General features: G+C 44.0%; 1 protein-coding gene across 1 annotated transcript in view; it reads right to left on the bottom strand.

Moving 5' to 3' along the window:
• Positions 1-6,303: 6,303 nt before the first annotated feature.
• Positions 6,304-14,338, bottom strand: part of LOC146796250 (uncharacterized) — a 578,389-nt gene continuing 570,354 nt past the window's right edge. The window contains exon 9 of the mRNA XM_085631282.1: positions 6,304-6,468. Within this exon, the coding sequence (XP_085487408.1) occupies positions 6,304-6,468 (165 nt within the window). The remainder of the gene's footprint in view (positions 6,469-14,338) is intronic.

Here is a 14,338-nt window from a genome sequence, read left to right as displayed (position 1 = left end):
CATGATCCAAATGGGAATAAATGGCCAAGAGAATTCGAAAAAGATAAGACCATACCGTATGTCCGCCCCTGCAAAAAGAAATCGACAGAGTTCCCCACATACCTGTGATGAGACAGTAATCCGCGTTCTCCCCTGGGAGTGTCCCGTGTAATGACCGGGGCAGACGCTGGGTTTTAACCACAGGCATGCGTGTGCAAGATCAGCGCACGTCATCGCGTTTCACCAAGTTGGAACTGGGCGTGTGATGGCTAGCCAATGAAAGTCATATTTGGGCCGTTTCCAAGGCGACCCGGTTTAATACTCAGAAACGTCAAGTCGTGTCAGGAGCTGTCAAAAGGTGTGTCAGGGATAAGCCAATGAGAGTGAGGGCTGGCGCCGCGTCAGCGGTTTAAAGCGCGCCAAGGTCGAAAATAAGGGTTTACAAAGATAAAAGCTAGAAAAAGCGCCCAGTTCTAAATATAAATACAGCAAGGTTAGAGGCTGGAAAGGCGCCCAATTGTAAAGGGAAATACCCATTTGTAAAGGGCAAGCCGCTCGATGCGGTACATGTTAAGAAGATGTGTCCGGAAGTCCCCCATTTATATCAAGATGGACACAAAGTTTCAAACATAAGTAAAATGCAGCGAGGTGAAGGACTAAAAATGCGCCCGTTTATACAGAGAAAAGCCACAAAAGTATGGCAAAATGTATAAGATTAGCGCAACGTTAACGCATTTCGCAGAGTTGACACTGGGCATGTGATAGGTGGCCAATGAAAAACTGGCTTGAACTGTTTCCAAGGAGACCCGGTTGAATACTAAGACGGCTGACGTGTGGTTGGAACAGAAACGTCAGACTCGTCACGTCGTGTAGGGGGCTCTCAGAAGGTGTGTCGGTAATAGGCCAATGTGTGTGAGGGCTTGCGCCGCGTCAGGGGTTTGAGGCGCGCCATATTCGAAAATAAAAGCTACAAAGTCAAAAACTTGGAAAGCGCCCAATTTTGAAGATAAACGCAGCGAGGTTAAAAAGCTTAAAAAAGCGCCCATTTGTAAAGGGAAATGCCACAGAAAAAATGGCGACGCGGTGCATGTTACGAGAGTGTGTCCGGAGGGCCTCCACTTGTGTCAAGAGGAACACAAAGCGTGGAGCATAAGTGGAGTTCCCATATATACATATAAATTTGGCCTGTTTGAATATAAAAGGTCAAAAAAAAATTTAAATGACGGCATGTGGGGGCTTACCTAAGATACACAGGAAAATAATTAACGTGTGTTAATCAGATCCACCAAGGTGTGTGGGAGGTAGGCGCTACTTCAGAGATTTACAGCGCGCCAGAAACGAGGGTCAATAAGAAAAATGTAAAACGCTCTTAAAGCACCCGTTTAGAAAACGAAAAACATCCGAAGGTAACGGAAAGTCGCATTACGTCGTGTATGTGAAGGGTGTGTGTCCACAGAGCCGCCGTTGTTATCATGGTGAACATATTGTTGGAAACATATGTAAAAGGCCCGTCAGAAAAACAGTGGGGCATGTATGGAAAAGGAAAACGTCAAAAAAAAAAAAAAACAAAAAAAAAAACAATAAAGCACATCTGGAGTTATCATGCGGTAAATCGCCGAATACGTTAATGTGTATTGAACGTGCACTGCCTTTGCGATTCTAAGGCGTGCTGGATCGAGAAAGAGCCAAATGCCATTCGTGCAAGTAAAGCAGTGCCTAATAAGTAAATGGTTGCGAGCCAAGTGTGAGTCTTAATATCGCTAAAGTGTTGAGTATCGCCTGCAGGTATAGTTTCGTGGAAATAATGCAATGTCCGCAGTGTTCGGTTTACAAAATTAAAAATCGATGCGAGAGGATTTGGAGAGACATGTAAGTATAATCCTTATCGTGTTACATACATGTAGAAGTTGGCACTAATGATAGGCAATATTGAATTGGTAAAATGCACAAAGGTGCAAGGAACTATGGAAATCACAGAGTTCTAAGAGAAAGGCGCATGCAATGCCATACTATCCCAATCCACGAAGGTGAGCTCAAGTCCAGAGAGAATGAGAATCATGGTCCTAAGTGTGACCAATGATAAGTTGGTGTGGCGCACATTAATGCAGAGCTCTATGGAGTTCTCAGTGTTCTAGGGGAATAGGGGCATGCGGTGTCAGGTTATCTCGAAACCACGAGGATGTGCTCAGGTCAAGAAATAATGAAATTCATGGTCTGAATTGTGCCCCATGGAGACTGACCGCAATCTACATATCCATTTGGATTCAGTCTGTCTCAATATGAGATCTCTGTTACCTCCCCGTTTATTCATGGGAATGTGGTCTATGCCAATGAAAAGAAAGGACCTATCATTCGGATGTTCCCTATTGTAGTGTTCAGTCATGGGGTATCGTGTATCGTTGTTAATCAGAGCGCGTCGATGTTCTTGGATACGGGTTTTCAGACATCGTGCTGTACTGCCTACATAGACCTTTCCGCATGGGGCACAATTCTCTCTGGACTTGAGCTCACCTTCGTGGATTGGGATAGTATGGCATTGCATGCGCCTTTCTCTTAGAACTCTGTGATTTCCATAGTTCCTTGCACCTTTGTGCATTTTACCAATTCAATATTGCCTATCATTAGTGCCAACTTCTACATGTATGTAACACGATAAGGATTATACTTACATGTCTCTCCAAATCCTCTCGCATCGATTTTTAATTTTGTAAACCGAACACTGCGGACATTGCATTATTTCCACGAAACTATACCTGCAGGCGATACTCAACACTTTAGCGATATTAAGACTCACACTTGGCTCGCAACCATTTACTTATTAGGCACTGCTTTACTTGCACGACTGGCATTTGGCTCTTTCTCGATCCAGCACGCCTTAGAATCGCAAAGGCAGTGCACGTTCAATACACATTAACGTATTCGGCGATTTACCGCATGATAACTCCAGATGTGCTTTATTGTTTTTTTGACGTTTTTTTTTTTTTTTTTTTTTTGACGTTTTCCTTTTCCATACATGCCCCACTGTTTTTCTGACGGGCCTTTTACATATGTTTCCAACAATATGTTCACCATGATAACAACGGCGGCTCTGTGGACACACACCCTTCACATACACGACGTAATGCGACTTTCCGTTACCTTCGGATGTTTTTCGTTTTCTAAACGGGTGCTTTAAGAGCGTTTTACATTTTTCTTATTGACCCTCGTTTCTGGCGCGCTGTAAATCTCTGAAGTAGCGCCTACCTCCCACACACCTTGGTGGATCTGATTAACACACGTTAATTATTTTCCTGTGTATCTTAGGTAAGCCCCCACATGCCGTCATTTAAAAAAATGTTTGACCTTTTATATTCAAACAGGCCAAATTTATATGTGTATATGGGAACTCCACTTATGCTCCACGCTTTGTGTTCCTCTTGACACAAGTGGAGGCCCTCCGGACACACTCTCGTAACATGCACCGCGTCGCCATTTTTTCTGTGGCATTTCCCTTTACAAATGGGCGCTTTTTTAAGCTTTTTAACCTCGCTGCGTTTATCTTCAAAATTGGGCGCTTTCCAAGTTTTTGACTTTGTAGCTTTTATTTTCGAATATGGCGCGCCTCAAACCCCTGATGCGGCGCAAGCCCTCACACACATTGGCCTATTACCGACACACCTTCTGAGAGCCCCCTACACGACGTGACGAGTCTGACGTTTCTGTTCCAACCACACGTCAGCCGTCTTAGTATTCAACCGGGTCTCCTTGGAAACAGTTCAAGCCAGTTTTTCATTGGCCACCTATCACATGCCCAGTGTCAACTCTGCGAAATGCGTTAACGTTGCGCTAATCTTATACATTTTGCCATACTTTTGTGGCTTTTCTCTGTATAAACGGGCGCATTTTTAGTCCTTCACCTCGCTGCATTTTACTTATGTTTGAAACTTTGTGTCCATCTTGATATAAATGGGGGACTTCCGGACACATCTTCTTAACATGTACCGCATCGAGCGGCTTGCCCTTTACAAATGGGTATTTCCCTTTACAATTGGGCGCCTTTCCAGCCTCTAACCTTGCTGTATTTATATTTAGAACTGGGCGCTTTTTCTAGCTTTTATCTTTGTAAACCCTTATTTTCGACCTTGGCGCGCTTTAAACCGCTGACGCGGCGCCAGCCCTCACTCTCATTGGCTTATCCCTGACACACCTTTTGACAGCTCCTGACACGACTTGACGTTTCTGAGTATTAAACCGGGTCGCCTTGGAAACGGCCCAAATATGACTTTCATTGGCTAGCCATCACACGCCCAGTTCCAACTTGGTGAAACGCGATGACGTGCGCTGATCTTGCACACGCATGCCTGTGGTTAAAACCCAGCGTCTGCCCCGGTCATTACACGGGACACTCCCAGGGGAGAACGCGGATTACTGTCTCATCACAGGTATGTGGGGAACTCTGTCGATTTCTTTTTGCAGGGGCGGACATACGGTATGGTCTTATCTTTTTCGAATTCTCTTGGCCATTTATTCCCATTTGGATCATGTGTCATAGGGGCCACTTTCTTAAAGTTTCTTTTTTGTGTGTATCGCCCTCTAGGCGCACGTGTCCTGTTTTATTTTGTTTGTTACAGTATGTTGTTTTCGGGGCACGGCATGGGTCCTATATTGTGGGATCTTGTCAATTACCTTTCTTATAGTCTCTTTGCGACTCGCCCTGTAGGCGCACGTGTCCCACTTTACTCTGTTTGTCACTTTATGTTGTTTTCGGGGTACGGCATGGGTCCTACATTATGGGATCCTGTTAATTACCTGTCCCATCGATTCATTAGCATGGGGCAAATTACTTATATTAAATCATATACTTTCTGTGACTTGCCTTCTGGGAGCCATGGTGTTCCCGACTGTATTACTGCTGGCCACGTCTTTTAAGCGTCTCATTTGACCTCAAACTTAGCCATCTTAATTGCGTTGTTTTGCAAACTCTGGTGGATTACCCGTACACCATAGGTAGGCTGAATTTTGCTTGATGTTCGCAGCTTTCTCCATCTGACAAACCAATGCCGGCCTTACAGTCATTTTTTGAATAGAAGGATTCTGGTCCTTTTTGTGTTTGATTATTGAGTTGAATGCAGCGGATTCTTGAAACTCAGGGTCATACTCACACTTTGTCTTTCAGACACCTTAGAGAACGGGACCTCAGAATCCTAGACTTGGGTCAAGTTTGAAATTATTTTAAATGTTAATAAGCACTAGTCATTTATACATCTACTCTGCTTTAACAGACACGTGTACAGTGCCCTTATCATGGTGGTACTGGATGACTGAAAAGAACTGTTCACCCAGCACATCTCGTAACCTATCGAGAGACGACTTCTGGTCTACATGAACCCCGGCTCTATTGGATTGCACTCGCACTGTTACTCATGGTACGTGTCCTCCTGTGTCCTATCCCACAGCTACACACCTGTTTAGTCCCCTTCCCCCAGCCTTTTCTCTCCCCTTCTCCCCTGTTCATGACATAATCATCTATATATATCATGGGGCAAGATGGGATAGAAAGACACAAATCCCTGTTACGAAAATGAGGTTCCAGATAGGGACACCCTAATTAAATCATTCACTTTCAGTAAATCAAAAGCTTATCTTTATTAGAACCATGGCGTCACAACTGTGCTTCTTTGCATATTACAATACCTAATATTCCTTTGTGTAAGGTTATACGTCAGTTTCTCATAGTAGTGTGTTGTTTGACTTATCAACAAGATAAAGTATATTCCTGATGTGTCCTGTGCATTCACTTTTAGTTTGTTTAAGATAACAATTGCAAAAAAGTTTTTTCCTAATTCATGTCTTTTATATGTATTTTTAAATGTTTTGTATGGTGCGTCTACTTATGTTATGTTTCTTTGCATCTTTCCAGCCCTGACGAAGTTCATTTTGAACGAAACGCGTTGGCTGAGGCTTTGTTTCAACAACTGAATTAAAATAAAGACTTTGTTTATATACCAACTACAGACCACTTGGTGTAATTTACTGACAAACCTACTTGGTGGTGCACCACCCCAAAACCCCTTTCGAATCTGGAATTTTGCGCTTAGCTATGGAATTCATAACCATACACAGCTTCCCATCTCTATATTGTCAACCATCATTCAGTTTGCCAAATTATGAAAATGGGGTCTAAGTTATCTCATGAAACATATACTGTTTGAAGATTAACGCAGAATGTAACACTGATAGAGAAGATACACAAGGGGAATTAAATATTATTTCCACGTAGAAACATGCCAAATACAGGTTCACAACAATGAGATGAACAGTTGTATATGAAGTAATATAACACTATTATATCATGGAAGATTCATTTAAAATATTAAATAAGACTGATATGCATACCACATTCTGTTCTGCTGGTTTTGCAGGAATTTCACAAGTGAGGGGAGGGGAATCCTTCTTGTCATTGCCAGTTATTTCAGCAGTGGGCCCTGGTGTTAATTCTTCCTCAAGTGGCTGAAGGATAGGAAAACAAGCAAAATAAAAGGCTCAAATCTTGGAGTTTATTTTTTGTAATACTCCTACAAAATTATCATTATCATAAATAATTTTTTTTTGCCAAAAACGTTGGCACCGTTTGACGAATCTTCATGAGATATTCAAAACTAATATGACGCTCACTACAGCTGCTATCTTGAAAGTTTTAGGGTGATCCATTAAGCGGGGGTGAGAACCAAGGGGTGCTTAAAAGTGAGGTTTCCCCATGTTAATTCCCTTAGGACCTTTAGACACAGCTACAACTGCTAAACGAAATTGGCAGGAAGGTGGATGTTGGTTCAAGGAAGTGCCTTTTGTGATTTTGTGTAAATTTGTTCAGTAGTTGGCGAGAAATTTAACCCCTTCACAGCTAGGCCTTTCCCCCCGTGCTAAGCCTTTATGGGCTATTTGGGATACCTTACGCTTAGGTTCCTGTAACATTTTGTCCCCCTAAGGTATCTACACCAAATTTGTGTCTTTTCTTCCAACATCCTGAGGATTCTACATGTACCCAGGGTTTCTGGATTTCCCTGGAGGGGACCGAGAAATTAGCCAAAATATAGCTACATTTTTTTTTTAATGGAAAAAACATGCTGCAGAAGAAAGTGTCAGTTTTTCCCTGCAAATTGTATTAACAAAGGGTTTAAGGTGCTGAAATCATCATCTTCGCAGATTTCAGGCACAGCCAGATTTTCAGAAAAACAACATTTTCAACACAGTTTTGTCATTTTACTGGGACAGAGCCTATTTTTCCTATTTTTTGTGCTTTCAATCTTCTTCCAGTTAGTGGTAGAAACCGGTATGAAAGTAGACAAAATTCAGAATTTAGCAAGGGGTCATCTATGTAGATGCGTCAAGGTTTTCTTATGAAAATTAACAGTTGAAATAAGCAGATCGCCTGCCTCCAGGCCAGTCACTTGGACAATAACCATCTCCGCAGAAAGACAATGATGACCAACACAAAACGGCTTAAGGGACAGAGCAGACCCCAACCCTCTCCGCCTATGCTTGTGCAATATAAATGGCTTGTCGACAAAAATCATGGATCGGGGCCTTTTTACAATATCTTCAATCTTTTGACATAATTATGCTGCAGGAAACATCGCTCACACTACCACATCATATCGGTGCTGACATGTTTCGACTCAGGTCCCGCACAACTGAATTGCAGAGTGGTCAAATTCCTCACACAGGCGGAACAAAAAAATTCGATTGAACATCATAGGAGCGTACAAACTTCTCCAGCATTAAGCGGACAATAAAGAACCCGATTCGGCAACCGGAAGCTGATACCTAAAATTCAACTTTGACAACTCTAAAAAAAAACGCCAAGATGGGAAACTCCGCCCTGCCGCTTAGATATCAGAAGTCTTCTCCTGATATGCATTCACTTTCCGCATCTCGCGCTGAGGCAGTTTAGCACTACTGTCTTATACAATAGATGCACATTGCAGGCCACACTGACCATCATCATTGCAGCTATACAGAACTGCAGGGCATACTTGGGGCTCTTGTTTTTATTGTTGCACTCATCGAATGGTTTTATTTTGACTCTTTGCACATTTGCATGTAAGCACAGCACTTTTATCATGTGTATTAACATGTTTTACTGACAGCACATAACTGTGCAATGGTTTTTAGTAACTCTGCATAATATAAACAAACTTGAAACTTGAAATAGTTGAAATAAAATAAATATTGACATTGTTGAAAAAACAGTAATTTTTACCAAATTTTTCACCTGTAACTTCTTCTAACTATGGCAAATATTTTAACAGCAATATACTGTTACGTCTGCTGGACCCTTCTGGATGCAGGGATATATAGGAATCGTAGGTTCACCAAGAGCCTGAGGTACCCAGAACCAATAACTGAGCTGCGCCGTGCAATGTTTTTTCTTTGTGTACCGGGTATATAGCAATTCATTTGGTAAAATGTAAAGAGTGGAAAATAGGTATTGAGGAGACCTATGTATTTCTGAAATGATAACAAATATAGAGTTATGAAGCAGTGGTTATTTGCACATCTACGAAATTGTGGGTACTCATATTAACATGTGAATTAGAGCACAGTTTTCCAAATGACTTCTTTTTTACACATTGTCTTACATTTGGAAGGCAGAAAAGCATTGAAAACCAATTGGTAATAACACTTGTTTTACTATTCTGTATTCCCCTAAGTCTCTCAATAAAAATGGCACCTCACTTGTGTGTGTAGGCCTAGTGCCTGCAACAGGAAAGTGCCCAAATATCAACGTGGACAACATCATATCAGCCAGTCCCCAGGGAAACCTTGAAAACCTATACATTTTTTAAAGTAGACACCCAGGGAATCCAGAATGAGGTGACTTGTGTGGCTCTCACTAGTTTCTGCTACCCAGAATCCCTTGCAAACCTCAAACTTGGTAAAATAAAAACACGTTTTCCTTCCATTTCTGTGATGAAAAGTTCTGAAATCTGTGGAGAGGCACAGATTTCCATCCATCCAGCATTTTCCCAAGTCTCCCAATACAAATGGTACCTCACTTGTGTGGGTAGGCCTAGAGCCCACAACAAGAAATTACCAAAAACGCAATATGGACACATCACATTTTTCCAGTGAAAACTGACACTTTTTTTCGCAATGTGCCTAGCTGTGGAGTTTGTACCCGAGCTCAGCTGGCATCTAGGGAAACCTAGCATACTTGTACATTTCTGAAAAAGAGAAACCCAGGGGAATCCAGGATGGGGTGACTTGTGTGGCTTTCACCAGGTTATGTTACCCAGAAACCTTGCAAACCTCAAACTTTGTAAAGAAACACATTTTCCTCACATTTCTGCGAAAGAAAGTTCTGGAATCTGCAGCGAGCCACAAACTTCTATCCACACAGCATTCCACCAAGTCTTTCAATAACAATGGTTCCTTACTTGTGTGGGTTGGCCTAGTGTCCGCAACGGGAAATGGCCCAAAACGTACTGTGGAGACTTCCAAATTATCGATTACAAAATGACTGTGTTTTGCAAGGGAATCACCTGAGTTTTTGATACTAGGCTCCGCAGCCATCCAGGGAGACGTACCAAATTCAGATATTTCTGAAAACTAGACATGCAGGAAAGTCCAAGGAGGTGTGGCTTGTGTGGATCCCCCAACATGTTCCTACACAGGATCCCCTGCAAACCTCAAATTGGGCTGAAATAATCAACTTTTTCCTCACATTTCTGTGTGGGAAAGTTGTGGGTTCATGGGGCTGACACAAATTTTTTACCATCCAGCATTTCCCCAGGTCTCCCGATGAAAATGGTACCTCCCTTATGTGGGTGGGCCAAGTACCCGCAACAGGAAAGGGCCCAAAACATATTGTGGAGACATCAAAATTATCTATCACAAAACTACCTGTTTTTACAAGGGGGCACCTGCGTTTTTGGTCCCGGGCTTGGCGAGCATCGGGGGAAACCTACCAAACCCAGAAATTACCGTACAAACCTCAAATTTAGCTAAATAAAATCACATTTTCCTTATATTACTGCCTGGGATTACTGCACATTGACAAACGTCCCACAACCCAGGTTGGGTATCCCTAGGTGCCGGCTGAGTTAGGGCCCAAAATCCACAGCTAGCCACAGTGCATAATTAAGGTCAGTACCTAGTGGGCTTTCTGCCCCCCGGGGGTGGCAGATCGGGGGCTATTACCCTGATATGCCCCATTGGGAGAGCAGAAAGACTGTGGCCCTTTTTTAGGGGTGGTGGGGCATTGGCATGACCATTCTGGCCATCCCCAGCCCTACACTAAGAAACAAAAATAGTCCCTGGTTCCTAGTGGGCATTCTCACACCCCGGGAGGTGGATCAGGAGCTATTACTCCCATATGCCCCTGGGGGACTGAAAGACTGTGGCCATTTTTATCAGGAGGTGCAGGCATTGGCAAGCCCATTCTGGGCAGCACCCACCCCTACACTAAGAACAAAATGGTCCCTGGTAGGTTTTGTGCCCCCGGGGGGCAGATTTGGGGCTATTGCCTCACTTACCACATAGGGGAGACAGAAAGGCTTTGGTCCCTATTTATTGAGGTGGGAGACTGGCCAAGTTCATTGTGGGCAGCTCCTACCCCACTTTTATATATAAAAAAAATCCTATTGTCTACTGGGCTTTCTTTCCTGGGGGGCATAAAGACTGTCCCATTTATGTTGGTGGCAGTGGGCATTGGCATGCCATTTTGGGCAGCCCCCACCCAAACATAATTAAACAAAATAATCCCTGGTGCCTAGTGGGCTTTCTGTCCCCTCAGGGGCATATCAGGGGTTAGTTCCCCCATCTGCCTCTGGGGGGCAGAAAGACTGGAATTTAATTTTGGGCAGCCCCACCCCTAAATTTACAATAAAGAAAAGTCCCTGTTGCCTAGTGTGCTTTCTTTCCCCTTGGGTGGCAAAAATACTGAATTTTGCCAAAAATGTTTTGGGGGACCAAAGGCCCTCCCTGGTGTCTAGTGGTGGATCTCTGCTTGAGGATCATCCTCCTGTGGCAATCCCCAAGCAGGCATCCACAAGGGAAGATAAATATATCTCATTTCCTATGATACTTCTCCCATCTGCCTATGTGTTAAGGGGGCTGAGATAGCCCCACGAGCACATAGGCAGCGAAAGTGAAATGAGCTGCTTGGCTCATTTCACTTTTGTTTTCAGTTAAATAATGTCTGGGCGCTATGCGCTTAGATCATTATTTCACTGAAAAAATCTGAACAGCCTCTGGAGCTGGGGATTTTTACCCAGCTCCTGAGGCAGTTTTGGAACAAAGGAAATCCCTCCAGTGCCCGCACCCGAGGAATCTCCAGTACCGTGTGCTGGGACACGTGGGAACCATCCGATGCACATGAGCACTTTTGCGTTGGACAGTTCGCGCGCGTCTGATGCATAGAATGGGTTAAAGAAATTCCCTGTTGTATATATAGAGACGTGTTGGATACGCAACTCCTCCTGATCTCATGCTGAGATCTGATTGGCTGACAACACTTCAAACCAGGAAGTGTTAGCAGCCATCTTGTGACTAGGTTGTACAGAGTCACAAGAAAAAACATTTTTTTTTAAAAAGGGGGCAAGGTAGAAATACCCTGACCCCCTAGGTCTCTTGGGCGGGGGGGGGGGGTCCCACAGGGAACCCCCGAGCCCAAAAAATAATTAAAAAAATATTTTGATGGGAATCGTGCTGGATCCGCAGTTCCAGCAGAATTATTATTATTTTTTAAACAAAGCGTGGGCTCAGCACTTCTTTTGAAATCGGCCCCTGGGTGGATCAGGTCCCCAGGGCATTATGAAAATATAGGAGGGGGCACACAAGGTCCCCCTCCTTGGGGTATTCAAAGCCCCAGAGACCGCCACCTCCCTGACACAGTCAAAACATTAAATGCGGGGGAGCCTCGTGGCTACCCTTTTTGCCCCGGGAACCGCCACATTCACGGGGCAGAGATGAATTTAAAAAATAATGCGGGGAGGCCCTAAAGCCTTCCCCACTGACATGGGGAATGCAACCTCCCCAGGGCTTATGTTTTTTTTTAGATGGTGGGTCCTCTCAGACTCCCCCAGCCCCAGAGACTGCCCCCTCCCCAGGGACCCAATCACAAATATTGCAAGAGGGCTGCGTTCCCCCCACTGCCCCAGGGAAAGCCACCTCCCTGGGGCACTTAGCATTAGGAATGCGGGGTACCTGCCTGACCTCCCCGCAGCCTCAGGGACCCCCACCTCCTCAGGGCTACAGTTAACAATTGAGGGGAGCTGTTAACCGCCTCCCCCAAGGACCGGCTCCAGCAATGTCACAGGGTGCCCACCCCAGGGAAATTGTAGTTTGCTATGGTTTGGCGAGAGTACGGCTTCCGCCATGCCATAGAAAATAAGTCCTCTGCTTTCAGCAAGTGAGAGCAGAAAATGCTCATACTTGCTGAAAGCAGAGAATGTCTGTTTCCTTGCCCACTGTCAAAAGAGCAGGGAAACAGACATTGCTTTGAGATCCAGAGAGCTGCATATTCGGCAGCTTCGTGGAACTCAAAACAATGCCGGCTCCCGCAGGGGGCAGGGAGCCTACAGGAACCGCGGGTGCCTTCAAGTTTCTCTACGGTCTCCAACAAAACGATATCAACCCGGGGAGGGTTTTAAAAAATATAAAGGCCTGGCCTCCAAGGATCGGGTCCCCCAGGCCGAAAAAGCCTGGGCAAGGGGGTCCCCTTCCAATGAACCTGTATGAGCTGCATGGTGATGGAGATGACAATATCTCCATGTTGAACGAACATGGCACCTTACAGGCTTTGGGTATCCCATGTGATTCTGCAGCATCCACTGATTTTAAACCCCGCTCCACGTTTTTGCCGACATTGCCCCATGATGGAATAGATTCTTTCCACGATAATGTCACCAAAGCCTTGATGACCTTTCGACACAAATCACACTACAATAACAATACTGACAATTTGTCTCACAATCAAAGATTGTTTCTTAAATCATTGGCTGATGATAAGGACATAGTTATATGTCCAGCTGACAAGGGTGGCAATGTGGTCATTCTAGATAGGAACCAGTATATTACTGAGGCACAAAGACAACTTAGTGACATTACGTACTACACGATGACCACAAAGGATGCATACAATGAAAGTGTTGTGCTTATATGGGACAAGTTGACCGTACGGAAGGACAAAGGACTTTTGGAGTGGGAAGAGTACTGCTATCTTAAGAAGGATTTTCCCAGGATGCCGGTGCTCTACTTACTCCCAAAGATACACAAAGACCCAATCACACCACCAGGGCGTCCGATTGTCTCTTCTAGAGGCAGTGTTGCTGAACATATTTCTAAATATGTTGATCACTTTCTCAGAGAATATGTGATCAAATTGCCCAGCTATATCAGGGACACGAAGGATTTCCTAGGGAAATTGGACAAAATGCAATGGGACACTGATTTTCTGCTGATCACACTTGATGTGCATTCATTATATACCATCATTGATCACAGACAAGGGCTAGCTGCTTGTTCACATTTTCTGAGTGAGAGACACATCAAGTACTGGGAGCACAATCTCATGATCATCGAGATGATAGAGTATTGCCTCACCAACAACATCTTTTCATTTGATGGCAGGATGTACAGACAAACCATCGGTACCGCGATGGGTTCTTGCTTCGCTCCAAGTTTTGCCAACCTCTTCATGGGTTTATGGGAGGAAGAAATATTCTCTGGCAAAACCACCATTAACAATCTAGGTAAGGTGGAGCTATGGCTCAGATATATTGATGATTTATTCATTGTATGGCGAGGCACACACAAAGAAGCCCTTGATTTCATAGGTGAACTTAACATCAATAATCGTAACATACAACTCACAGGGAACATCAGTAACAGCAGTGTAGAGTACCTTGATGTTAAAGTAGAAATTATACAGAACCAGATACACACGTCGTTGTTCCGTAAGAGCCCGGCAGGGAACAGCATTCTCCATGCCCTCAGCAGCCACCCTGAATCATTGAAATGGAGTATTCCACATGGTGAGCTGTTGAGGGCAAGAAGAAATTGCAGCAGCACTGAGGCCTATACAAGAGAAAGCACCAACATGATTGAGAGATTCAGGATCAGGGGATATCATAATTGGGTATTGAAAAAAGCGATTGACAGGGCTGAGAATGTCAGCAGAATTGACACTCTCAGCGAATCGATAGAGACTGATGATGGTACAACAGAGAACAGTAGTAGGATCATACTGACTTACAACAATGACTCAGAGAAGATCAAACATATCTTCACACGTAATTGGGAAACACTAAGAAATGATAACTGCATAGGGCCTACTATGACAGAAAGACCCAGGATCACATATAGACGCAATAGAAAT

This window comes from Triturus cristatus, chromosome 10 (assembly GCF_964204655.1).
Source record: "Triturus cristatus chromosome 10, aTriCri1.1, whole genome shotgun sequence".
Taxonomy (NCBI): Eukaryota; Metazoa; Chordata; class Amphibia; order Caudata; family Salamandridae; genus Triturus; species Triturus cristatus.
This window is presented reverse-complemented; position numbering and strand designations above follow the sequence as displayed.